Below are 27,901 nucleotides of genomic sequence, written 5' to 3' on the forward strand. Positions count from 1 at the left end.
ACATACTGTATATGCTCCTCAGAGGAGGCCTGGGTAGTATTCACGCAGGTGTGCATTCTTTCTGTGGGTGTGATTTCAAACAACCCTGTTTTTCTGAGCTCATCTGTCGTAGATTCCCCCCATTCGGACGCCCTCCAAAGGGCAAGGTTTAAATCACCATAAATGGAACCTGGAGCATGTGTTTATGTGCATGTGTGTGTGTGTGTGTGTATATGTGTGTGTGTGTGTGTGTGTGTGTGTGTGGGTGTGAGCAGCTCCTGAGACAACAAGACTGTTTTTCCCGGTGCTCTTGTCAAAGGTAAACATTCCAGTCTCGGGACGTTCAATGCCAAGCGCCGTTTGATCTGTATCATGTGACATCTGAAGGAGATGGAAACCCCCCCAACACCCCACCTTATCATCACTCTCCCAAACACGAACCCTGCAGCACCCATATGGGGGCTTTGTGGTGTTGTGGTCGGGCCCTCGGGACTCTGATGGGTCCTGCTGTGTGCATGTGTTTTTGAAAAAAGTAGGTCTGTCCCTGACCTGAGATAACTCCGCTCTGTTTGGCCACTCTGCTGCTCTGATCTCGCTCTCTCACACACACACACACACACACACAAAACTACCTCACATAACCTGCCAGCTTCATCCATGAGAATACTTCACATTTTAATCCCTCACGTCTCTCCATCTTTACATCAACCTGCTAATTACATACATGATCCCATGCTTTACCTCAGCAGCCAGTAAGCCTCATGAAGCCATATCATGAGATGCCTCGTACAGACAGACAGACAGCTCCGGAGGCCTCTACAAACACGTTTTAGTTCAGAGTTTTAGAGTTAAGGGGTCGTATTCTGTAAAAAGTAGAGATGGACATTTGGCTGAAATGAGGATAAATGTCCCGTCAAGCAGCATCCACTCCATGTTTCAGCTCCCAGCGGCCTGGGAGTCCACATTCCCTCGCAAGAACAGAGACTGCTGGCTACAGTTCAACTGAGGACAGACAGAGTTAAATACATCACAAGTACATCAGGAAACATGTGACTGTCCTTCCAGAATATAAACCTTTAACACTAACACAGTCCGTTATTTAGGTGGATAGATACGCAGTGGTGGAAGATGTATTTAGATTATTTACCTCCGAAAAGTAATGTTGAAAAGTCCTGCATTCATTATTTTACTTAAGTAAAAGTGGAAAAGTATTAACAGCAGTGTACATTTACTATTACTAAGAATGCAGACTACAAAGATCAGTGGTGGAAAGTAAAGTAATATATTTACTTAAATGCTCCTAAAAGTACTTCTGTTTCACCGTATTTCAGGGAGAAGTAACATTTGAGAGCTGCACTGTAGCTGATTAATATTTTACAAACAAAACTCACGATGAGCTTTCAAAGATTCAAAGAACCAATAATCCAATAATTTAAAATCAGGCATCTGCAACTGTGCAATATTAACTCCCTCTTTGAAAAGTGATCTAATCTAATTGTGTTTTCATAATGAGAATGAAACTGTTTAGTTATGAATTAAAGGACTTCCTGTTCAGTGAGAGTGAGAAAAAACAAACATTTGCACATCCTGCAGGACAAAATGTAGGACATGTTTTATTAATAGGACGGACTGAACTATAGCGCCTGTAGGTCAGCTATTACAAACTCCTGCTGTGCAGCTAAACTTTGTTCAAACTCCCAGAGCTTTATTCTAAAGTTTAGTGGAGAGCCCAGATACACCCCGCTGAGTCTGGAGGATATGTAAATAAAATACTGCACAATTCTTTTCTACTTGACGGAGTCGCACAGCCATTAAAGTCTGTTTGAATGTTTCACTTCTCATAGAGGAAGTGAAGAGCTGGAACAGGAGTACACAGAATATTATACTGTCCAGCGGTGTGGGATGAATCCTTAAATCCTTAAAGCTACTTGTGGGGATATAAAGTGGGGAATTTCAAATTTGAGGGGTAAAGACACAATCTGCAGTCTTAAAAAAATGTCTTTTAAAACACATTATGTCCTTATGTCCCAAAAGTGATTGATGTTTCCTCCAGTTCTTTTACATCAGGAAAGTTTTTTATATCGGCTCGGATTTAAATTTCAATCAGCTATTTTGGTATACATAAACTACAGACTAGCCCTTTAAGGACTGCTTTCAGTAACCAGTGGTGGAAGACGTGAAGATATTTTTACTTAAGTAGAAACAACTATTCCATAATGTAGAAATACTCCATTACAGGGTGAAAGTCCTGCATTTCTTAAGTTAATGTACACAAGTTTTATCAGCAATATGTGCTTAATCATCATTTCTTTGTGCTTAATCATCATTACTTTGTGCTTTATCATCATTACTTTACTTGAGAGTTTAAGTCGTGTGCTTGTGAACACGTCTACTTGAGAGTTATAGTTAAAAATGTGATTTAAAAAAAACATTTGTCACTTTTAAGTTGTTTTAAAATGAACAGAATCACCATCTCCATAACGTTCACTGTATTTGTCTAATAGTTTAAACCATGAACATAAACTATTCTCTGTAAAGAGAAGCAAAATGGAGGAATTTAAAGTGAAAAAGTGAAGAAAACTTTTATTAATCTTATATTAAAACCGTGGTTTCGACCTCCTGGCGAAGGTTTTATGCTGCTACCGCACGTCTTTAGCGCAGCAGCTGGAAAGTAGCCCAACATTAAAGCTGCGATCTTCCTCTTTTTAATCAATGTTTCACTGTGAAATGCTCCAAACTTTTATTACAAAAACAACCACAATATAAATAGAATAAAGAAGTAAACACCAAATATCTCCTCGCCTCAGTGTTTTGGGTGTTTTACACAAAATGGACAGACAGAAATGAGCCTGATTTTTGATATGACATGATGAAACAGCGCCCTCTAGTTTGGCAGTAATAAGCACTGGGACAAGCAGCCCCGCTCTCCCCTACAGTATTTATTGCTGTGTTGTGTATTTCTACTAGTTTATGCTACTTTACACTCAAACTCCACAACATGTCAGAAGGAAATACTTTAATCTGACGGCTGTTGTTATTTTCTGATTAAGATTTTCTAAAATATGACTTTGGTGATGCCCCCCCCAAACAAATATCAGAAATAAAAGTGCTCTTTAGGCAGAATGACTCATTTCAGAGACTAAATATACAATATTATTAATGCATTAAAGAGTCAGCAACAGTTTAATGCTGCATTTGATCCAGATGCAGCTCATTTTAATCAATTCAAACAGCATTTGGCATAATAATGTGTCACATTTGATCAATTTATCAGATATTTTCAATAGAAAACCCTGTTCTACAACACAACTGTGGCTGTCACATAGATGTAAAGTGCAACATTTCCCTCTGAACAAGTGTGAAGTTGCAGAAAATGGCATCCTGAGCACCCAAATTGTACTTAAACACGCGCTACTTGAGTTAATGCACTTAGAAAGCACCTCTCACGCCACATCAGATTACACTAAAAGCTTTATTTAGCCCGGAGCTTTGAAGGAACACAGATCTGGGCGTCATGTGAGTGACTGTTCACACCAGTTGACAGATGATGCAACGCTATCAAGCAGTTGCGTGGAGCCGATCACACACTGAAGCCCACTGCTCCAGAAAGAGAGGAGAAGGTGATCAATACACTAGTGGATTAATGTGGAAGCAGATACGTGGTGGGGTGACTGTGGGGGAAATAAAGAGGGGACAGGGGGGCCGTTTTTCGTCATTTTGCCACTGAAGGGAACATTGTCACACGCCGGCCGGGGTCACTGGTGACAGGAAACCAAATGCCTTTGCAGCAAGCCGTGAAAACGAGCATGTCGTCCACCAGGGGACCATCAGAGCCCCCAGAGGACGGAGAGCCGAGGGACGTGTCTGTGGTCATGTCAGCCCCCATTCAAAGCTCTGGTCTATTATTGTCCCAGGAAACTCGTAATTACAACTGGACATCTCCTGGACTGAGCCCAAACGAGCGCGCTAGGCACACAGAGAGAGGGATCACCCGCCTCAGAGCCCCAACCCACCCCATCCCCCTCCCCACCCACCCACAGCCCCTGACTCGGTGGCGTAAACGGTGACCCTCATTTGCGCAGCTATTTCTGAAAGTTGTATTTATTGTTCCCCCTGCGATGCTCGGATGCTTCCTCGTGTCACGTCAGGGCCGCCGGTTCTCTCCCAGCGGGCTCACGCACTCTGCGCGCAGCGTGGGCGTGCGTAATGTGCGCCCATTATTAGTTTGTCCCAAAGTTGTGTAAGGAGTTCGGGGAGGACAATTAATGGAAAAACCCTCATGAATGGACAGTTGTTCCAAAAGCACAGGCGCTCATTTGAGTCGGAACAGAAAACACGGAACTGTTTCACTTCTGAAATCTGAAATCTGCGTGTGAACTTTTCATTTTGAAGTTATCAGAATAAACTAAAGGCACCGAACTCACAGCCCGTGTTGATACTGTAGCCAGGCAGTGTGGGGTAAAGTAGTTTAGTGCACCCGGGTGAGGAAAGGGGGGGGGGGGTCCTTGATTGCAACATCAAACGCTTGTGTCGTCACTCGTCGGCTATACGTGCAGGCACTGCCTGTTCCAAAATAAATATTGACGTGAACGTGATTATTCAAATGAGCTGCCTGACCGGACACGAGCTGGCCAATCGGAGCCCATCGTATCATCACACCTTCTTTTCAGAAATCATTCATAACGGCGATGCGTCAAACACTCACAGAGGACCCGGCTATAAATACGGCTGCGCGCAACGCACAGTTAGACATTTTCCCAAAATCAAACGAAAGACACAACTGAGCAAGAACCGTGGGAATCCGGCTTATTCCTTTGATTATTCTTTCTACCTTGCTCTACATTTTATATTCTATATTTAGTATCCAGCTCACTATGTTGGCCACGGGTGGATTATATCTGAAGCACGTCGTGGTGGCCGCGCTGTGCTCCGTGCTGGCCACAGGGACGCTGGGGTCCCCGGTGGTGGGGTCAGAGCCGATCCGATGCGCCCCGTGTACTCCGGAGAAGCTGAGCCACTGTCCAGCGGTGGCGCCCGGATGCGCCGAGGTGTTGCGGGAGCCCGGCTGTGGATGCTGCCTCGCCTGCGCCCTGACGGCTGGGGAGCTGTGCGGGATCTACACGGCGCCGTGCGGCTCCGGTCTGAGGTGCACCCCGAGACCCGGCGACCCCAGGCCACTGCACTCCCTCACCCGGGGACAAGCCGTGTGCACGCAGAGCACTGTGCCCGAGCCGACCCCCGAGCCCCAGACACAAGGTAGGCCTATAACCTCCACATTTACACATCTGTGTCACCACATCCAGCACATCCTCATTTTTACAATCCAAACGCACACTTGGCCGGTCTGTTCTGGAGCCGTTTTCAGTCACAGCCAGTCAGTCCCGCTTCACATTCATTCATTTCCTCCCCCAGATCAGGCAGAGCCAGAGGCTGAGATGGAGAACGCAGCCATCATCTCGGACCCCGGCTCCAGCCACTACCTCCCCGGCCACAGTAAGCCCTACGACCCGATTGTTGCTGCCGACGCTCAGGAGAGCATGAAAGCCAAACTCATCACCATCCGCAAGAAAGTGGTGGAACAGGTGAGAGCCAGGCGCTGTGTCATTGTCCCCGTGTGCATTCGGAGAAACCTCCTCTGTCTGTGTGCGATATGTTGCTTAAAAGTTTTTGGGGAGGTTTCGGGGAGAGGACTCGTGCACCACAAGGGGGAGCTCGTGTGCCGTTTGAGGAGACGATGGAGGGGAGGGAACGAGGGAGGGATGCGTGCTATTACAAGTTTTATATGCAGTTTGATGTCAAGCCCACGTGGTTGTTGATAATAAAGCGCTGTTGATTATTATTTCTGTAGGTACACAGCTCACTTAACCCTTCTCTCACCTGAACAGGGGCCCTGTCACGTGGAGCTGCAGAGAGCCTTGGACAAGATTGCCAGATCCCAGCAGAAATTAGGAGACAAATTAACCAGATTCTACCTCCCCAACTGTGACAAGCACGGGCTTTATAAACCCAAACAGGTTGGTATCTTCAGCTGAATGTGCTCCAGGTGTGTGTGTGTGTGTGTGTGTGTGTGTGTGTGAGCTTTCAGGACTCCACTCAGCATGAAATAATCTCACCAAGTTGTGTGTGAGAGCATGTAGCCAAGATTATGTCAGCCACAGTTTGAAAATGATTGGGAGTTGGGTGAGTGTGTGTTGCAGGTTCAGCACTGTTTGCACCTCAGAGTGTGTGTGTGTGTGTGTGTGTGTCTTTGTTCAGGTGTGATGTCACAAACTTTTTGGCTGCATGACCGTACACATGTGGACTGAAAATGAAAGCAGGTCAATAACAAAAGCTCTCGTGCTTCTGTCTGTCTCTCTCCGCAGTGTGAATCCTCTCTGGACGGACAGAGGGGTCGATGCTGGTGTGTGAACTCCTGGAACGGCAAGAAGATTTTAGGCTCAACCGACCTGCCTGCAGACGCCGAGTGCCCTTAAAGAGATCAACCACTGATGCAGATCTCACAAAAGAAAACAAAAAGAGAAGAAGCAAGCCACTGATTTTTCCTTTTTGATAGCTGTTTATTTATTGATCTTGTCCATGGTGGTGTTTAATTCAGGTACACTGTCATTGCGGGACTGTGGGTCCCAACCACCCTGAACCCGTCCCTCCCTCCTCTCCAAACACCCGTCCCAAAGAGAAAAAAATCTATTTTTGTTTTTCTGAAAAGGAGATTTTAATATTGATGCATTTACTTCTACTCTTCAGCCTTATTTATTTCCATTTTATTACATTTTATTTGTTATTTGTAATTATTTCATGAGTATTTATATCATTTTTGCCTCATTGTTATTATTATATTATTATTTTTATGGATGTATAAAGTGTATATATGTATCTTGGCCCTGAGTAACTCCACTGCTGAGTTGAGCTCGCTCTACCCTTAAGGAGTTGTCTGGAGGTTTGGTTTGGAGCAAACCAAGCAAGAACAAAAGCACTGAGTGACCAAATGTCATTTAGAAGTATTTCTAAATATTTTTATGATTCATTTTCACATTGTTGCCGTTGTTATGTCTTCTTTTATTTTTTTTTTTGTATTTGTCTTTTTTTTTCCTGATGTGACACGTGATCAGCTCTTGTCAGTGAATGCAAAACTCTCAGTCGGGAATCCTTAAACAGTCTCAGAAAACATTTCCCATGGTTCCATGGGGTTGCAGATAGCATGACAGGCGGTGCCTCCCTGCATCACCTCTCAGACGGGTATTTCTACATTAACCTACCTCCAATATTTATGTGTCTGCCGTCAGTTGTGTTGATGTATCTGTCGAAAAAAAGACTTGCTATTTTACTTCATACGTTGCTGTTCTCTCTGACCAAGAACACATGACCACAGAGGGCGAGTCCCGCTCTGCTCTATCCACGTGCTGCTGTTGGAGAGAGAGTTATTGTTTGTGTGAGTCTATTCCAAAGTGACTAACTGCTCACTCGTGTGTATGTACACTTTTGTAATTGAGATGTAATGTAAGTAAAAAAAAAAAGGTGATATATTTAATAAAAACATTAACCTCAGCTATGCGCTCTTGGCCTGTCTTTCACCTGAGGCAAGTTTTTTTTTTTCTTCCCCTCTTTTTTTTTGTGCACAAACATGCATGGGTGGCAAAACATAAGAATCATAACATCTTCATCAGGACGTGATTATGAAAGTCTGGATGGATGTGGATGCCTTCCTGGGCCACATTTGCTAAATTGGGTGTGTTTGCGTGCAGTGTTATCACGGTGATCTAAAGTGGAGGTCCTTCTCTAACTTTAGACGGTTTGCGTGGACATGCAGCTCTGCGCTGCCTTTTGACCTGCTCTCTGTTTGCCTTGGTCGGGCACAGGAATTCGCCTCAACCTCTCGTGCCCACTGCCAGCCTGCCTGGCACCACCAGATTTATTTTTATTCTTTACAAATTGAACCTTTGCTTTATCCTTATTGACACATTCCAAGACTGAGGGGAGCCTGATTGCATTCAAGGACTTCAACAGGAGCAAATTTGTGTCCTGATTGCCTGTGGAAATTAAGCTGAGCAGATGATGGGTGTATTAGCTGCTGATGACAACACAAGCCTGCTCCTTCCCACTGATATAAAAAAAATAAGTCGTAGAAGAGGCAAAAAGAAACATCAGAGGCTGCGTTTTAAAATGTGTTCACTTTTTATTTAAAAAAAGACATTAAATACAAATTATATTTTGAATCAAAATCATTTCCTTTTTCAGAGAAAATAATAGCGGTGTGATTTCTAGTTTAGTATCATGAAAAAAAAAAGCTTGAATCAAAAAAAAAGAAAAAAACTTTGAAGGATAATCTTGAAATGAAAAACAAAATGCATTTACCCGTGAACAGAGAGATTCTTAAAATGTGACCAGCAGGGTAAAATACCAATACAAAATAAAAAGTGACGTTACAGAAGTGTGACCCTGGCTCTGCACTAACAGACTGAGGCGGGATGGCTGGGTGTGCATGGAGAGAAGTGACTTACTGAGAGCTGAGCGCTTCACTGGCCTTAAGGAGCAGTGAACTAAGATGACCAGAGACCTGAGTGACCGACTGACTGACACAGATTTCACCCGAGGCTGAAACTCGCCTGCTGGGCGCGGAGCTTACAAATGACACTGCTGAGCAACAGAAGGAAAAGGTTCATTAAAAAATAAAACATTCATTAGTGATTATATTCCCCAAAATACACTGAATCATATAGACTTTGCTGTGCAATCGGTGAGTCACTGAATTGTTCATAAGAAAACCTAGTTTGGATCAGCTTATAATTCTTTCTTAGATAAATAACTTTCATTTTTAAGTACTGTACATGATGTCTAGTCAGACACATAGCTGGCCAGGAAATAATAATAATAATATATATAAAAAGACACACTTACAAATATTAGGGAGGGAATAGCTTAAACATATTGTTATGTGTGTTCCTCCCCTTACATCAAGTCTTTGAATAGATGGGATATAGCACCAACAGGCTGGTGTAAGTTGCTGCTGACTGTTAAAGGAGGTGTACAGCCGATTCATGCTACCAAGCTACTGGGCAAGCATTCTTTGTCGGCACTCTCTCCACTTTTCAAGTCTTTACACAGGATGTGGGAGAGCATCGGGCAGGAAGCTCCTCGGGGAGGACCCTGCCTCCTCCCTCAGACCCCCTACCACTTGTGTGAATGCATATTTGGTGCTGTGTCCACCTTGTGGAGATTTGTTGGCATACGATCATACAAGCATTTTTTCAAAGAAACAAAAACAACAACAACAACAAAAGAAAATAGTTGCATTGAATGGAAAATTTCTGAGGGGTGTTCGCTAAGTTCGCTGTCAGAAGTCCTGGTGTAGCTTCGTTTTTTTTTTTTCTCTCTTTCTTTCTTTTCCCTCCTCCCTGGGTTATTATTGTTTTCTTACAGTATCACACTGTTTCATCTGACATTACCTCTACGGAAAGGTATGCAGATGCAGATAGGTCCAATTGTCTTTAACTGCATGCATTGACGGGTAGCGGCGCAGCTAAAGTGCTTTAAGTGCTTGTGCTTGGGCTTGAAGCATAGGGGCAGCTGGCACCTGCGGCAGGGCGAGCCGGTCACACCGGGCTCGCCCCGTTCAAACAAGCCTACACCAGTTTGCACCACTGACAGGAAGAGGACCGGAGGTGGGCAGGGTGCTGGAGTGTGGGACAACAGCTCAGGTAAGTGGGTTGGAGACGGGGACGGGGACGGGGTCAGGCACACGGACAAGGACAGAGCTTTAGAAACAGGGTAAAGACATGTTGGACTGGAGGACCTCAGCACCGGAGCTGCATTACGGATATGAGATGAGGACATCGGAGAGCAGGTTAGAGTTCTAGTGGAACATGGACATGGATGTGGACAAGAACAGTAGGTGGTGGGACAGAGACAAACGACAGATTCATCTAACTAAACTGATCCCTACGGCTGCAGGGCGGCATGTGAGCACCTCAAAATGATACGCCACCACCAAAAGTCTGTCTTTTGAGTATCAAACACACATCTCAAGCGTCTCAGAAAGGTTTGTAACTTTCACAGAGAACAGCAGGAGTAGTTAGGTTGGATTCACAGCAGCTACAGCGGATTCAATTGGCAACCAGAGTCAAAAAGGTAAATGTGGTCCATGGAAACTTCTCAGCCCACTGCTGCAGCACCGGTGTGATCGGTGTGTCCAATACATTCACACTCTTTTGCATTTGAAACTACAGTCGCTCACTGGTACCACAGAGAAAACATCCAGCCGAGCAGTGGTGAATGGCAAATCTGTCCCATCAACTTCTTTCATGTAGTTGAAGCTGTGGACGCAGATGCTATGGGCCTTAGCTCAGTGTTTTCCACATTGACTGGAGAGTTATTTCTGTACGACATGGAGGTGAAGGCCTATTTCTGTGGCCAGGTTTTCTTCTCGTACAGGAACAGGACAACATGAGACCAAAACGATCGTGAAAATATCAGAAATGTGGGCTGAAATTCAGAGGTTTTGAACCAGACTAATATTTTGGCACATATTTTATCTTAATCCAATTGTCTCTGTTGATCCGTTCCATTACTTTGGTGTGTTTCGAACGCTAAATACACAATTTCTCGCCTCATAGCCTCTTTTTTTCTAATTTTTTGTGCAACTACCTGAATATAGATCAACACCGGTGTGTAGATTACGCTGGAGGAGTAGTTTCAGAAGTTTCTATGGATGTTTTTATGCCGTTTTTGCAGCATCGAATCTATTGTAACTGTTGTGAATCCAAGATAACTGCTGTGTAAGCTACACACTTTCAGAGCTACATTTCAAACCTGGTTTGATACCCAAAAGGTAGATTTTCAGCGGAGTTTTCCTTTAATCGGGGACTATAAAGGGTTAATGGGGAGGGGAGGCGTGGAAAGGTCTGTCTTTAAGGCACTGAAACTGCATGGTTTACCTCCATTCCCTTCCCAGTATCAGGGCAAGGGACAAGCCAGAGGCAGCAAGAAGGGCCCTTAGTGGCCATCATGCTGGATAAGAAGTCAAAGCCCTGCTATCCCATAATCCTTCACTTCAAAATGGACCCTGAGCCAGAGAGCGTTTTATCTGCATTGTTTAATGGAGCAGGGGCCGGGGACGGGCAGTCTGACATCTCTAAACTGAGCTTAGTGACATACAGTATTTACACAAAGAAACACTTTGGGGAGGGCGCACAATCACATGCCATCTCGCACAGACATGCAGCTGTGCACACGTATGTTATGCAGGTGCACATTAAGACACACACACACACACACACACACACACACACACGGGTTCGCGGTTACACACTCACAGACAGACACGCACGACAGCTGGTGACACACACGTTGGTGGTGTGTTTCTTTTTGGGGTCACAGTCACAAATAAGTCCTCTTTAAAGTGAGTGGAAAAGTCCCTCCTTCCTCTCTCTCTAAAAGAATAGTGCAGATGGTAGGATTCTCTCTTTCTTCCCCTTTTATATCTCAGCTTTCAGCTTAAATGTTTTTCTGTTTTTTTGTTTTTTAAAGAAAAGATAGAGGTTCCCTAAACACACGACAGATAGCTGTGATGGACAGGAGGCTTGGCCGATTGCAGAGGCTGTGCTCCACCCCTTCTCCCTCCCCTCCCCCCTGTTCTCTCCCCAACTCTCTGACAGAAATGGGACCTGAAATCAAAGGTCCAGAGCCCCTACAAATGTTTACATAAAACTACATGCAAGAGCAAAGTAGACTCTCTTTCTTTCTCTCTCTCTCTCTCTGTCTTTCTCCTTCCTCCTCCCTCCCCCCCAAATTCTCTGTCCTCGTCTCTCCGTCCACTCGTCGTCCCTCCGTCCTCTCATTTGCTCTCCAGGTTGTAGCACTGTGTCTCGCCCCGCTCCCTGCCGTCGAATCCGGGCAGAGGCTGCCCGTATTTATCCACGCACCAGCAGTAGCCTCGCCTCCTGCCTTTGGATGGACGGCACTGCAAAGAGAGGTAGAGAAAAAAAAAAAGAAAAATGACTATGCTGCTTGTTTGCTTTTACAAAACACAATGTGAAGATTAAAGTGTGCAGCCTTCGACATGAAGAATGACAGGTGGCACCAGCAGGACAGTGAGAAACAAAACATCAGTCAAATAACTCCAAGCTCCAGCAGAGGAAAACACTGGAACATAGAGGAGGACTTTGCAAAAACAGATTAGTTTCCAAGGTGAGGAATTACATCGACGCTGCTTTATCAACACCGCCTTCAACGTGCAATATAATAAGACTCTATCTCTCGGTTGGCTTTTGTCAGGAGGCCAAGTCATGCTGCTGCAGAGCTCTAATAAGACAAACATCTCATCGATCATGCAGAGGAATGCCTTGCTGTCTGGAACGGTCTCTGAGTTTTTACGTGCAGAATCTATCAGAGATAAACACCGCACATGATGCAGCTGCTCGCCTTGTGAAAGATGATGACAAATGTGTTAAGATCAGAAGAGCCTCACTCAGGTATCCACATGCGATGGGCGCATGATTGAGTTTGTCCCATCTACGAGGTGCACAGGAGGGTATTTATCGGGGGTATGTGCTCCTGACCAGAGGGGGCAAACGATGAAAAAGCAGATTATTTTCTATAGAGAGGGGCATGGAATGAGGAACGCACTGAGTGAGTGAGAGTGAAGGAGTGTGAGGGTAAACATGGTGTTGCTAAAATATTTGCCAAGGCCAGTTGGAGGGCTGCAAGGAAACCAATGCTGCTATTCTGGGAAGCTGGCAGACACTCAAAATCATCTGGAGCTGATTATGGCCTGCGCGTGCACAAGTGCACGTGCATGTGCGCACATAAACACACATCTGCAAACAAGAGTTGTATGTACTGTACGTATACATACCCCCCACCTGCTCACACACACGTGCTCTCTCTCTCTCACACACACACACGAAAACACACACACACACACGCAGTAATATCAGATGTCCCACAGGGAGCCAGGCTTTGTAGAGTGGCAACTTTATGAGCTCCATTTGGGGAACACATGAAACGATACAATCAGTCGGGCCAGGCTAAACCCTGGCTCAGAATAATCCTCCTCCTACTCATCATTTCCCCTCGGGGGGGGGGGGAGTGGTGACAGAGCGGCGAGGTGACCAGCTAGAGCTGAGACACGCCTGTCTGTCTCTCTGCCTGTCTCGCTGTGCAGTGCAGTCTTAAAGTAGTGGACAGTGAATACATTGTAGTGTGTACAGTATGTATGTTACAGTGGCTCTGCGTTATTTACTACAAACCACTTTACATCACAGCTAATGTGTTGCAATCTGGATCTCTGTCTCCCCCCTCTAACCACATTTCCACTTTCCCAGGCCCCTTCGGCGCTGTTATCCACCAGTCAACCAGATACCCTTGGACTCTCCATCCTCCCTGTCAGCTAACTGCCCCACCCATCCACACACACCTGCTCCCTCTTCTCTCATCATCCCTGCACTTACCTGGCCTACTCCACCCACCTGTGTCTACTTCCCTCATCAGCCCGGCTATAACACTTCCTGATCAGGGTTTCTCAGCCGCTCAGATTGGATTTTTAAAGTGTTTTGCATCAGTCACGACGAAGTGAACATGGTTACTGACCCTTATTTCATTGTCACAGCAGCCCGTGCAGATAGGTTGGTGATGTCTTTCAAATAACAAAACAAATAAAATATTAACCCAGTAGTTCTAGTTTCTGCACCTTAACCATTAAGGTGGCAAAACTGGATCCAAACTGCTTTAATTTCTACATCCACATCTGATAAATTGTGTAAACACCCTCAAATTAAAACTGAAAATCAGCACTTTAATCTCAGTCACTGTTTAATTTAAATTCCTTCTCCAGGGAGTGCAGAGGGAAAACAAAACTCTGCTAATACTTACGGAGTGCAGCGACACCGAGGCAGACAGACAGACAGGCTTTGGAGTGTGACCAGGTGTCTGTTTCCGGTGTAGTCAACATCCACGTGCAGCCTGAGTGCATGATCAAAGGCAGCTTTATAGAGACAGAGGCCCATTAAAATACCAACAACTACTGCAGCAGTCTGGGGGCAAGTACGCAGCCCAACACGCCCCGTTCTCACACACTAACATCATCGAGGGATTCTTTTTGGCGAACTCAGCTTTCCTCCTATCTACCTACCTACCAACGTCTCTTCCTCCTCCTCCTCTTCTTCTGTCTCACTCTGTTTTCTCTCTCTCTCTCTCTCCTCCCTCCATTTCCCCTTCAGGGTGCCATCGTCTGCGGCCAGCTCCTATTTTAGCCCTGACCCAGTGGACGAAACTGTGGAGAGGAGCTTAACATTGTGTTCCTCTGCTGTGGTTAATGATGATGGAGTCCTGTATGTGCCTGGTGTGTGTGTGTGTGTGTGTGTGTGTGTGTGTGCGCGCATATAGGAGGGTTGAAAAGCCAAAGGAGAGGCGGAAGGGAGAGGAAGAGCAAAATGTGCATGTGTGCATTCCCCTGTTGCTTGGCTACCTTTGAATTTCCGCTCAGTCTCTCTTTCATCTGTGAACTATTAGCAGTCATCTCAAGCAATCCTTTCTTTACTGCTTCAATACACACACACACACACACACACACACACACAGTAGGAGAATGTCAAAGACGGCCAAACGTCTACTGAAAACTCGATGTCACTTTACAGCAGCCTAAAAAAGATTGAAGGTTTTCAGTGTCTTGCATAACTTTTTTGTTAACATCATACATCAATACATACTAATCCTGGTAGATTAAAGGGATACTCCACCAAAAAGCTCTCTTTTTGGTGAACCCTCACCACCTGTAGGCAGGAAAGGTGGCTCTAATAAGTTTGATTCATGACAGCAGTTCCAAATTGGATCATTGAGGCATAAAGATTCACAGTTTAGTCTGTTTACGTTATGTTTCCTCCCTCTAACAGCTAATCATACTTGTTACAGTACATTTCTATGAAAATTAGATAAATATGACTAAATACACAACTATAATTTGTCGCTAGCACGGTTGGCTGTTTGTGTTTGTTGTTTGTGACCACTGTGGCAAATATAGTCCCAAATGTCAAATGTAAACTGGTGGTGTAACAGACTGCAGCTGATCTCTCCCACACACATGTGCACCACAGATCCACTGCGAAGTTTAACCATCATAGTGTGAAATACACCTTTACTGCTTCAATTCACTAAATCCCGATGCCGAGAAAAGATACAGACAATTGTATTTGTGGGGGGCATTTTGAACTTGGATCCCAACGAATCACTCTTCAACGCTCAAGTTTCAAAAAGCAAAGATGACAAAAAAGGAAAAGAGCGCAGTGACAATCACGGCTGCCGGAGGAGAAAAATGATCCGATCCATGACTTAAAACTGTGAAAATATCAGAACCAGTTGTTTAACTGTTTAACGGAAACTGTGTCGGACATGTTGTTTTGGTGAGAATTCAATTTGTTTTAAAACTCTAAAATAGGTCCAGCTCTTCTTCCACATAACATAAGCGTGCATTTTGATGAGGATCTTCTGAATTAGTTTGATCTAAGAATTGAGATCACGATATGCAGTGAGTGGAAAATATAAAAATAAACCCGTCAGTTCTCTCTGGCGAACAATGAAACGCTGTAAACATGTGTTCCTAAATGTACTCAGACATATCTTTAGAAGTTCTGTACTGCTTCCAGCCACTTTATTAGTCGTGTTAGAAACACGAGCAAACAGGTGGAGAAGTGAATTACGTTTTTTTGCTATGGGTTTTGGAATCTGCTGTAAAGTTGGTGCATGAAGAAACGAGCTATAAACTTTTCCGAGCACCTATAAACTTAGTTTTTTGGGGAGATGCATCCCTTCAAGGTGTTCTCTAGTCTGAGCACCCTAAACCACAGAGTGTACACCTCAGCTTGGAGGTCACCTCGGACCGTGTGCCCCATATTTCCAGTGTTATAGCCGTGGCCCCACGTGGTCCACATCGCCGTCACTAAAAAAAAAAAAAAAAAGCACATTTCATCCACCCCACACATTCATAATGCTACCTTTTTATGGGGTGTGTATGCGTGTGTGTTGTGTGTATGAATGCATACTCTTGTGATGCTGGCCTTTATAGCTAATAGCAGTGCCGCTGGGCTTCACGGACATTAAAAAGAGCCTGGTCTGACCACAGGATAAACATAAGCTCATAAAATGCAATGTGTCTGTGTGTGTGTGTGTGTGTGTGTGTAGCTGCAGGATATTGCTTTTCTAAAAAACAAATTAATAAAGAAAATTAATGGCCAGAGAATTCAACTTCAGAATAATTTGTGTTTGTTTTAGAAGAATGGAGCCACAAAAATGTAGATAATCAATAGAAGTGATGACTGGATGTTGTGAAAAATAATTTTTTTAATCAGACATATTTAGTCGAATCTCTATTCACAGAAAATCAATCAAATTTGAACTAAAACTACTGTCTTCCAAATATTTGCATGATAAAGCTTCTCTGAGCTACTTTTCTTATGTATATTGATTTTTGATTAACTATTAGGCCACATCTAATCAAATACATATCCAAAACAGGGGCACACGTGACTCTTCTTTTTTATTTTTTTACTGCTCTACTGTCCACATTCCCGGACGTGTTCACACCTGTTTGTCATCACACACTCAGCACTTATAGTAACAAACTCTTGTGTCAGAATATAACATTTCTATGACATGAACCCTTGCAGCCATGTGGATGCAGACAGTAGGATCATAAGAAAAAAAATTGATGAGTCAATGAAATCGAGAGACGTTTTCTGAATTAAAAACAGATTTTGTTGAAAGTACTGGCAAAGTGTAGTTGTTATGAGTACAGAGACTTGGTTATCGTGTTGGCATTAGTATTGAAAAATATTATGCAACAAGAGAAAAAGATGACTCCACATCCCCCAGTGAGAGGGAAGGCGAGGTGGATTAGAAATCCAGGGAGGGAACAGAACGAGGGAGAGAGACAGAGTGAAAATAGCTGTCTGGGTCCCCGAAGGTTGGCCAGTTATTATAAAGCCATTGTGGTCGGTGTGTACGTTTCCACAGATCCTTCTGAGTCACGCTCAATAAGTCAGCCCTTATGGGCCTGGCACTGTCAGGACCCAGCGAGGGAGGAGGGATAAGGGTACGCAGGCACCTGGCTCACATCCTTAACCCACTGTCTCTTCCTCCTCCTCCTCCTCCTCTTCCTCTCAACACACACACTAAACTCTGAAAGAGTACACAGAGAGTCGCAGACACTGTCGTCCCATTCACAACCCTCTGCGGGGTGATTCCTGGCCAAACAAGGAAGGAAAAGCCAGGTGGGCGGAAGGGCAGGATGGACAGAATGATGGAGCGGGCAGGCAGAACAAAAGACGGGTGGATGACTGTAGGAAGGGCACAATGGGGGTAATGATGGGTGGGTGAAATGATGAATAAGAGAGAGAGAGAGCGCCTGAGAGTGACAGTGAGAGAGAGAGGGGAAAGTGAGTGCGGGAGAGAAAGTGGGAGACTTTGAGGGGTGTAATGAGTGGGTCAGTGTTGGGCATGCATGGCCTGAACTGGGATACTGGGCCAATTCATAACTGCTGCTAAAAATAGGCCTCTCTGTAGCCGAGGTAGGGCTAACACTGCTCAGACTTCACCTTCACAGTGCTGGGCCACAAATATTACCAGCAACGTATACACAGAGAGCGTTACACATTCACGCTGGAGACTTTTCCTCACGATAGTTGACCATTAAAATGATAAATCAATGTTTCTAGTATCAAAAATCACCCATTGTAGACTTAAAAAGTCCAAACAGAGCCTGTACTCATGCTCATAGACTGTATAACAGAAGTGGACGTAGCTTCTGGGTCTGAAAAGTGAAGTGCGGAGGAGCCTTAACCCTGCGAAAATTAGTCGATTTCTCACTTTCACTCTCAATTTATTACCTAAAAGAAGATTTTTCCTAATGGGCTTATGATCTCAAACATTAACTTCAAGTCTTCTTCAATTCATTATGATGCTCATTTTCTAAATTATCGTCCCACTTGGAGTAAAACAGATAAAGACATACGATAAATAGAATAAAAATAGATTGACGATCAACACATCTGCCTGTGGAAGTGCCTCTAAATGTCTTTTGTTAGCCACAATTGGCATCTAAATTAATACCACAGCTCACGTGAATTACAGCTAACCAACTGGTGCTAATTTTGCCCAAACCAAGAAAAACCAAGATGGTGACGGGCAAAATGCCGAACTCGATGTTTCAAAAGAAAACCAATGGGTGCAGTCCGCAGATCCACTTCTTCTATACAGTCTATGTACGTCTCGTCCCTCTCTGTGACAGCTGCCGTAGAGCGTGGGCCGTGTTTTCCTTCAGACCTGGTCAGCCTCCGTCCACTTCTCCACTATCCATCCGTTCGCATCATCGTTTATCATCGTTTCCCCTAAACATGGCTGAACAGAAGCTTGGACCGCAGCTATAATTGACAGCCTCTTCTTTGGTTGGCCATTGGAATCCTTCATAACCGACATGAATCTAATCAGACCACAGCTGCTGTTCTCTGTTAGCCTTTATCAATGGCAGAGACTTTTCCAGGAACTCGGGACCTTTTTCCTGCATTTTCGATCAGATAAACCTGTTTTCCAAGTCTTTGCCCCTAAAAGTCCTCCCTCCCTCCACAGTGAGCACTTTGTGGTGACCCTGCAACTGCTGGTGTAGAGTCTGCAGTACGTAATATCACACACTAGTCTAAACAATCCCAAAACACTGTTTCAGCTTCTGTTCTTTTAAAGTGAAAGCAAGAACTGGCTGCTGTGCTGCTTGCTGGAATAGGGATGGGATTTAAGCATTAGTGATGCACTAAAACCTAAAAATGAGCACAGAATACGACAGAAAATGAAGCCAGAACCAGAGTCATCGTAGTTCTGCATTAGAAAGCATGCAAAATTCACATTGCAAGAAAAACTTTTATTTTTAAATCTATATTCTGTTGTCTTTGTTTGTAGCAGCTGAAATCTAATCCCAAATGCACGAGAGAACCCACTGTCTCACTGCATGTTTCACACGATGACTCTGTGTCGTTGTTCCTTTGTGTGTGTGAAAGCCATTACCTAATCTGTTATAGGTCTAATTTGCCTAATCCTCACAGTTCTTTAGAAAACACAAACAGGATTTATGTATAGTTTCTTTTTTTAGTTCCTAAATTTAGCTCCTTCATTCCTGGAACTGCGTGGTTGAAAAGGCAGCTGGTTTATTTCCTGGTACTATTCGGGGGAAATGGTCCATATGAAAGATGAAACTACCAGCTTTTACCAGCCGTCTTTCAACAGGTCGTGAGCATTCGATATTAAAAGATTTCAGCTTGTGGATCGTGTGCATGTTCGTGCCCCTTTTCCCTCTGCTCAGTCCTTCACCCCTCCACCCCCGCACACCCACCCCTCCCTCTCCGTCCCTCCCACCTCCTCCTCCCCCCACTTGCTCCCTTCTTTTCACAGTATTGTCACCCTAGACGGTTCACACGGTCTCCTCTTCGCTGTGTTTCCGGTCATAAATCTCTGCAACACACCGTGAAGGCACATCCCCTCGGATGGATTTAACACAACACCCTGCACCCCGCCGGCCCTCTGAGAAAAGGGCGACAAGGGCTGGCACACTGCTGCACACACACACACACACACACACACACACACACACACACACACACACACACACACACACGTACATAGACCAGAAGTGACACTTTCCTGGTAGATATTTGTTGATGAAATCCAGGAAAAGATCAAGGAAGAGTCTGATTTTAATAAAAGTAACAATGAAACCGCACTTTGGAGACTTTGGGGAAAGAGTGAGGTAAGAATCTGTGTGTGTGTGTGTGTGTGTGTGTGTGTGTGTGTGTGTGAGTGTGTGTGTGTGTGTTATGGCTTGAGTCGGTCTCTGACTCACTGTGCTTCTGTGCTTGTGGGGGGTTTTTTGGTGACTCATGCATTTCTCAGAACGGGCTCTGGCTCAGTGGAATCCCTCCGATAAGATTCCCAACCTCAGGAAATTGGATGGTGATATTTATGTGACACACCGTATATCGCAGCAAAGCCCCACCACCGATCTGCCACCTTTCCTGTCTTGCCCCTCCCTCCCTCCCTCCCTCAGGTCAGCACGTCACCCGCCAAACAACTCCAACAAATTTTAGCTTCTTCGTTTTTTCTTTCCCCCGTCATACAAATGAGCAGGCCATGGGTGGCCCAAGTCTGCTGTACCACGGACAAGAAAAACTAAACCAGTGACAGCCTGTTTGTTTTTTTTACCTCACCAACAGCACCCCACACCTACACACCCTCACCAAAACTACCGCCATCAAACAAGCGCCATACATACACTCCCCTGCCGCCACATCTACCGTGCCACACACACTCCCAGACCACATTCTTACATCCCTACCCCCCACACTCTCCCACACCACACACCCACAAACACACCTGACCGACTCCATTTCCTGTGAGGCATGAGTCAGACGGCTGCAGTGCATTTACCAGAGTAATACATGGTTATTAGCCATTCTGATAATATAGTGTTGATGTGGCTGTCAAGGCAACCCGAGCTGCAAAAAAAGGGGGATTGTGCATGTGTGGGTGGGTGGGATGAGACGGTGAGGATTCTTTGGAAGTGTTCAGGCATGTGGTGGGTCTATTTGCATGCCTGCAGGTGTGTGCACGTGTGTGTGTGTGTGTGTGTGTGTGTGTGAGAGACCGTGTGTGAGAGAAAAAGTGAGATGAAACAGCAGGGAGAGCCATTCACCTGTTTTTTCTTGTAGAAGCCCTTTCTGTCACAGTTGGGTATGCGGAAGCCTCTCGGGTTGAGCACGTTGCTGATTTTAAGACTGCTCAGGATGCTCTCCATCTCCCGCCGACACGGCCCCTGGTCACAAATATGAAGAACATCAGGAGTGTTCATGCAATTATAAAAGTTTATTGTCAACATCAGAGTCTATAAAACGTAACCTCCTGAACCCTGAATGTACCCATTAACTTTCCCCCTTTTAAAGTTATAAAAATCATTTTCCCACAACGTACGATTATTGGAATCTGCTTGTTCAAACCTTTAAGCTACATGATGCTTCTCATGGATACAACATCACTTCGAAATAAGATTATCTTAATGTCTTTTTTGCAGAAGTCCCTAAAAATTCAGTAGGATTTCTGACGTTTCTGTAAATGTAATGTTGTTCTTTTTTTGAAGAAGCAACATTTAAAAAGTGGTACCTTCTCTCACACGATATTTGTGAACATATACAACCATAAATTATGTTGTGTAGATCATAGTAGATAACTTAAAGGCACCCTGTGGAGTGTTTGACCACAAACTGCCCTTTAGATGAATATTTTGATGAGAGATTCCTCATACTGCTTGTATCTTGTGTTTTTCCTGCACGTGCATCAGACACATGCATACCACCTACCACAATTAAAATGACAGCATTCTTATATGCATTCAAGCCTGAGTGCATGGGCCAGGGTCTGAAGGGTATAATCCCTACAAATTACCCCAGCACAGGAGTTCACTGATGAGTTCTCCCCCTTTACTCCGAGTGCTAATCAGTGGTTTGTGTTTTGGGGTTGACATAAAAAACTGACTATGAACTGCAACTTTCCTTGCTTGTTCATCTTTCATCATTCCCTCTCCCCGATAAACTGGTGTTAACAAAGTTTGGAAAGTGTTTTAAGAGACAGAAAATACACACACAATGAGGTGTTGAGTGCAAAAACACCACCAGGTACCTTTAACAAGGTGTTTGAAATATGATTAAACTAACCTCAGTAGCAGAGGTTCATCACCAGTTTAATCTGGTTTACTTGAAATCATCATTTTTGTCTTGTCAAAGACAGAAAAACACGAGGCCGCACTGGGCACATGTGACTCCTAACAGCTAACAGCTGTGAAAGCGGCTCTGTTTTTTAAAAGGCCAAAAAGTTAGCCGATGAGCTAACTAGCTAACGATTGAGCGAGCAAGCTAACAATCTGGTTATGTGCATTTTTGAAAGGGCAACGCTTTCAGTTTAAAAACTTAACTTGTCCAAATTTGGTGATTCCTGATAGCTGGTGAGCTAATTAGCTGGAAAAAAAACCCTGTAATCTCAGTGACAGATGCTGTTCTTCTCTCTGGATTCCTGATTTTAACTTTTGCACAGTTTTTTGAAAGGCCATTTTGACTCTTTTAAAATTTGAGCAAGCTGACCATGTTTGACTGCTCAGTTACAGACTCCCTTCTTTCCATCTGTGACGATCATGATTTCAGCTTTCAAACTTCAAATGTGTCGAGTTTTAAATACAAAACACAAAGTAGCTTAAGGAGTAAGTAACAAAAAAACCTGCCACTGAGTGACAAACTGAGTCTTCTGCTCTTTGCCCCTTGGATATGTTTGGTTCATGGCATTCATGAACCAAACCTTAGAGCATCGTTCATTGAAAGCAGGTTAATTATTTTATCTATTTATCTCATCTGGAAGGAACCACTGAGAAATTATGATCTGCAATCACGGTGGGATCACAGTCAACAACCGTCTTCATGGATCTTGACTGTTTTCCCTCCGAGCAGCAGCAGTGTAACATGTTCAACAGGAGAGTCTTTGCCTCTGGGTGTGACTTACATACTCAGTCTCCCTCTTGTTCTCCAGGGAGAAGTTGTGTATGTCCATATTGGCTCCTCCTGACACCGATTCCACCTTGTAGCTCTGAGTCTTCCTGTTATGATCTTTCTGGATCAGTTTGTTGTGCAGTGGAGGCCTGGTGTCCATCGACCCACGACTGTGGCCGTTCTTCACAGTCGCCACGCCAGGCAACACCGTCATTGTGGTGGTCACGTTGGCACAGCCTTCTTCTACCTGATTTCCGGCGTTCTCTGTATGGGCAAAGGTAAGTCAGCAGTTTTTAAATGTTTCATACTTATTGATGCTGAAGGTAGTGACCAGTTTGTGGCTTCCAATAGATAAATTGCACAGATGTGAAAAAGTGTTGCACATCAAATTAAAAGCCTCAAAGCTGTTTAAAACCCATGTGCAGACTTGTGAAACCTTATTTCACTACTTTTCCTGGATTAAGACTCTGGACTAGACTGCTTTAATACTGCCATCGCTCATGTGTGGTCGATGGGCAGAAAAAGCAGTGAAATTGCCCTTTGCTTCTGTTTTCACAAATAAAATAAAGGTTTTACAAATCTGGAACTGTGTTTCAACAATCTCAGGCATCTACTTGTTAATATGGGCCAGATTTTTACAAGTTTCTCTTGTTTTTTCATAGATAAAATAAAGGTTTCATACATGCTAAGATGGGGTTTTGACAGCCTTATGGCTTTTTTATCATGATATCTTACTATAACATCTCTATGTGGTGCAAAAACAGGGAATTTATTTTTGCCTTAACTTTCCCCAGAAGATACAAATTGGAAGCTAACTTTGGCGTAATAGATTTGTTTAAGTTTACAATTCTGTTAAAACATTGTACTAAAGGATGACGCATGCTCGCTTGTGTTAATCCAACAGAGAATTCTTGACTGTCTAAGAGAGGCCCGTTTTAAAAGAGACAAAATAAAGTTAGCTCATTGCCTTGTGGGCTGTTTGGAGCCAGAGATGAAGCCAAGTAATAAACAGAAACATGACGATTTCATATCCACAAATTTCCACAGCATGCAGACCAAGAGATAGAGCCACAGAGAGGAACTGAGTGTAAACAAGATTTTTTAAGGATGCTGTGAAGAAGAAAAATGCTGTGTATGTGTTTATATGTGTAGGGTAGGGATTAGGGGATTGGGGCTCAGAGAAGAGGGGGTTGGGGCAGTAAGGGGTAAAGTGGGAAGTGAGGGAGCAGATATATTAATAGCCCATGGTGCTGGCAAATTGTTATAGACGGACTGGGGACCATCTGACCAAGAGGAAGAGAGTAGGGGGCTCTAAATACTTGTCTCTAATAAAGGAGAGGACTAAGCTACCCGCCACTGGGTCGGCCACACCACCAGAAGGCCACAGTCAGAGTAGTTAACTGGGCTTGGAGACGTCCCGAAAGAGGCAAAGGGGCAATGAGAACACACACACAGCGGCTCACACACACCCAAACACAGTTTTAAACCGTTAATTCAAAGCAGATTTTGTGTTCGAGCTGCGGTGAGGGCGGCGGACGGGCATGCAGGGGTGTAGCTCGTGTGGGCAGGCAGGCTGGCAGCCCACCCTTTCTCCGTGACCACCTGATCAATTAGTGACATGGTGGGGCTCCACGGTCTCCCAGGCTCTCCAGAACTTAGAATAACAACATGGACGTCAACAACAGCATCGAGCAGAGTGGGATCGAGTAGTTTTGTCAGACGGCAACAACAGATGCTCTTTGACCTGATGCAGCCTCCACTCAAATATTTCAAAAATGAAGTAAATGCCCATAACCAGGGACATAAATATTTAGCCCTTTTCAACAGCAAGCATAAATTTTTTGTCAATATAAACTTTTATATAACCTTTCTAGGAAGTCTGGGGCGTTTTGGATAAACACATTACGCAATTTGTTTGTATAATGGCACAGGGGTAAACAGCACAAACTGCGGTGAGGAGAGCTTGTTAATGTCTGGGAGGAGAGGCTGCTCTGGAGCTGGGGACTGATGGTGGTGGAAAGCACCGCGCTACACTTCCACACTCCGACCAACAGGGGCGCTTGGGACCATTTCCCACCCTTTTTTTTTTTTTTTTTCTTCCATCTTCCAATAGTGGAGAAACTGTAAATATGCATGCATCAATACCCGTCTGCCTGCTGTTATTTACTGTGTGCTGCTTTCCACGCCTGAGCGGTGCCATTCGATGGATCTCTTTACTCCTACATTGGAAGTTATGTTAGTTTTGTCTTAAACCAGAGGCTGCAAATACTTATAGAGAGGTGAAGTAACCAGGCTAAGTGCCAGGAAGTGAAGACAGTCAGACAGTTTGGGCAGGTTGTCGTTGGTCTGCGAGTGTGTGATGCATAGGCATGTGTGTTTGTGTGTGTGTGTGTGTGTTTGTGTATGACAATGTGACTGCTGAGTGCTTGCACACCACACATACTGTGGCCAAACCAAAGAAGAAAACACACACAGAGGCTCCTGGAGGCCTGACGTCAGCAGTGCCTAAACACACAACAGTGTGTATTCACATGGAGGTGGCATGTGTGCCGTTTCACCAGAGTGAGCAGCGAGCATCCATTCACACTCCATTCAAACACCATGCAGATATAATGTCTCTCAATATGTGCAAGGAGGGGACTTGCAGTTTGGGGCTCATTGATAATGACTTCTGCCAGTGTCTACATGAGTGTGTGTTGGTTGCTTTGAGGGACCTCAGAGAAATGATCCCCCCCCCCACCCCCCCACCCCCTTGGCCACACAGCTGAAATGTTTTGGCCCACATCCTGGACCGAGAAAGCAGCAGCACATATTTTCATGCTGTGTATAAAAATCCATGAGCTTTACTTGAAGGAAAATAACGACATTACAGAAGACAAGGACATGGTCTGCGCTCAGCCTCAGCTAAATACTGTATACTTACAGTATGTATGTGGCATGCCTTAACTATTGGTTTGAGGGAGCCAGGCAGTGTGTGTGTGTGTGTGTGTGTGTGTGTGTTAGAGAGGAAGAGAAGGAGCAGTGTTGTCCTTTTCTTAAAAACAAACAATCTGCAAAGCCCCAAACGACAATCTTTTAATTTCTTACGTTTCATTTTGGATTTTACGCATGATGCTCCAAAGCTGTGCGCGCACGGAAAAAGTGGCCGCCTGGTGGGAAAGCAACGATTAATTGCCACTCAAACTTTCAGGAGCCCGTGGGATTTGTTTAACGAACGCGGACACATCACTGTGCAATGTCAAGCCTCCCCTCTAAAACCCCACGGCTAGGAACGGTGTTTTACATTGTGGCAGGCTGCAAAAACAGCCAGGGAAAATATTTTGCGCATGTTTCTTTGTGCGTTGTGTCTCCACCAGATCAGTCTAAGCATCTTTATCTCATCCACTGTCAATAAGACGCACTTATCGGTGTTCCCATGAGCAGGGAACTCCCCAGAATCTGAGCAACACCTCATGGGAAGAGCGCCTGTCAAAGCCACCAAATAACAACACGCACTCTAAAAAAAAAAAAAATCAACACGGTGTCTGAAAACCCTGAAAAGCACAAACGAAAGCAGCGCTTCTTACCTTGCTTTTGCGCCGTTATGAGAATGCTGTTGAGTTTTTTGGACGCGGCGCTGGAGCACACTCCCCGTCCCTCCAGCAGAGCTTGCAGCGGTCGGCTCTCCCCTGGCTGGTGCTGGCAGGTCAAGCCGGAGCCACAGCGCGCCGTGTACACTCCACACGCCTGTCCCTCGCCGAGGGCGCACGTCATGCAGCAGCCGCAGCCGGGCTCTCTCACCCGCTCCGCGCAGTCCTTGGGCAGCGGCTTGCACTGCAGGAGCGCCCCGGCGTCGCACGGCTCGCATCGGACCACCGGCCCCACGGTGCCGGCGAGCCGTACGAACGCAGCCAGCGCGGCGGCGAGACAAAGCACACAGAGACCGGGCATTCTGCCGATTAAGCTGGTCACAAAGGGACAGTATGTGAGTTGTCACGTAGGCTTAAGGGGACTCTCTGTGACACAGCGAGCCGGCTAGCCTTCTCCATCTGTATTTTCTTTTACGCGATCTTCTCGTTTTATACAGGCGGAAAAAAGAGCCAACAAGTCACACCCTCCTCCGTATGAATAATGTAAACGGAGAGCCCCGATATGAGGGACCGCTGCATCCAGCCTGAGGACAGAGCCACTCTCAACTCTTTTAATCCCTTATAATAATTTACTGGGACTGTTCAGCTTCAGCGCTTTCACCCTGACCTGACCAAAAAAAAAAGAGCAAAGGTGTTTTGTTTCCATCTGGAAATTTGACCTCTTGTCAAAAGACGGGTCAGTAAAGTGAGATGCAGATGGCATGTAGCTTAAAAGTGTTGCTTACATTTGTCTCTACACTTCCAGTTATATGAACATTTTGTATGTTACAGATAAGACACACATCTAGATTTACACCAGAGACAGAAATACGCTGCACCAGGGAGGGTTTCTACTGTGTTGACTGTTCCCAAACCTGTGGAGGTTTCCACACCACTGGCCACATCCCCTGCTGGCATCAATGGTATGTGAGTGAATGCCATTGGTGGTACCCCCCACATGCAATACTGATAAAACATTCCTCTGGGCAGGTGTGTAGGTGGCCTCCGTATTAACCCACTAAAACAATAATTCCTTTGCATATAACCTCTGTGTGTGTGTGTGTGTGACCACATGCTCGGTGGTGGGTGCAGCCAAAGAGGTATTGCTTTACTTTTCTGGGTTGTAGGAGCTGCAGTGTTCGGATGCACATGTCAGTTAGAACAGCAGCCACAGCTACCGCGCACGTGCACACCAGACTGCACACTTGACCCTTTTGCCCAAATAGTTTCAGAAGCAGTGCTCACCTTTCACATACCCTGAACAGACCCGGTGATCTGGCACTTTGCATCGCCGCCCCCTCCCTCCCCCCCCCCCAACCCCACCAACTCCCTGGTACGAGCCCCACCGGCAAGCATCCAGACCCCCTGCACCTTCCCTCCTGTACGCCCCCCTTCGACCCCACAGGATTTCAAATTATTAGAAAGAAAATGTTCAGATTCTGCAGGCTCAGCATCGCCCCCCTGTCCGGCATATCCTCCTGTTCTGCAATAACAAACGCGAGAGGGGGGTACACACTGAGAAAATAAAGCAATCAGTATCGGCCATTGTGTGATTTCCACCACAGAAGCAGAAAAAGTGTTGAGACTGCATTATGAAAAACAAGCAGAGGGTAAGGAAACACCCCCGGAATAGCAAGAAAACGTCTCCAGCTAAGATTAGTTTTCTTATTGCTTGACTTTTCTTCTCTTTCTGCATTTTTTCATGTCTGAAATATTCAGCTTCTGACCTTTGGCTTGTTTATTGTCTGCCCGTCC

The 27,901-nt window shown here is 45.0% G+C and overlaps 2 protein-coding genes across 2 annotated transcripts; one reads left to right on the forward strand and one right to left on the reverse strand.

Moving 5' to 3' along the window:
• Positions 1-4,697: 4,697 nt before the first annotated feature.
• LOC139202312 (insulin-like growth factor-binding protein 1) lies at positions 4,698-7,517 on the forward strand. Its single transcript, XM_070831742.1, has 4 exons — positions 4,698-5,235; positions 5,392-5,561; positions 5,865-5,993; positions 6,342-7,517. The coding sequence occupies exons 1-4, from the start codon at positions 4,854-4,856 to the stop codon at positions 6,450-6,452; spliced, it is 792 nt and encodes a 263-aa protein (XP_070687843.1). The 5' UTR covers positions 4,698-4,853; the 3' UTR covers positions 6,453-7,517.
• A 4,115-nt stretch (positions 7,518-11,632) lies between these two features.
• Positions 11,633-26,552, reverse strand: igfbp3 (insulin-like growth factor binding protein 3). Its single transcript, XM_070832353.1, has 4 exons — positions 26,105-26,552; positions 22,552-22,802; positions 20,702-20,821; positions 11,633-11,935 (listed from the first exon to the last, which is right to left on the reverse strand). Exons 1-4 carry the CDS (start codon positions 26,466-26,468, stop codon positions 11,810-11,812), a joined length of 861 nt encoding a protein of 286 aa, XP_070688454.1. The 5' UTR covers positions 26,469-26,552; the 3' UTR covers positions 11,633-11,809.
• Between the last annotated feature and the right edge of the window lie 1,349 nt (positions 26,553-27,901).

This window comes from Pempheris klunzingeri, chromosome 6, assembly GCF_042242105.1.
Source record: "Pempheris klunzingeri isolate RE-2024b chromosome 6, fPemKlu1.hap1, whole genome shotgun sequence".
NCBI lineage: Eukaryota > Metazoa > Chordata > Actinopteri > Acropomatiformes > Pempheridae > Pempheris > Pempheris klunzingeri.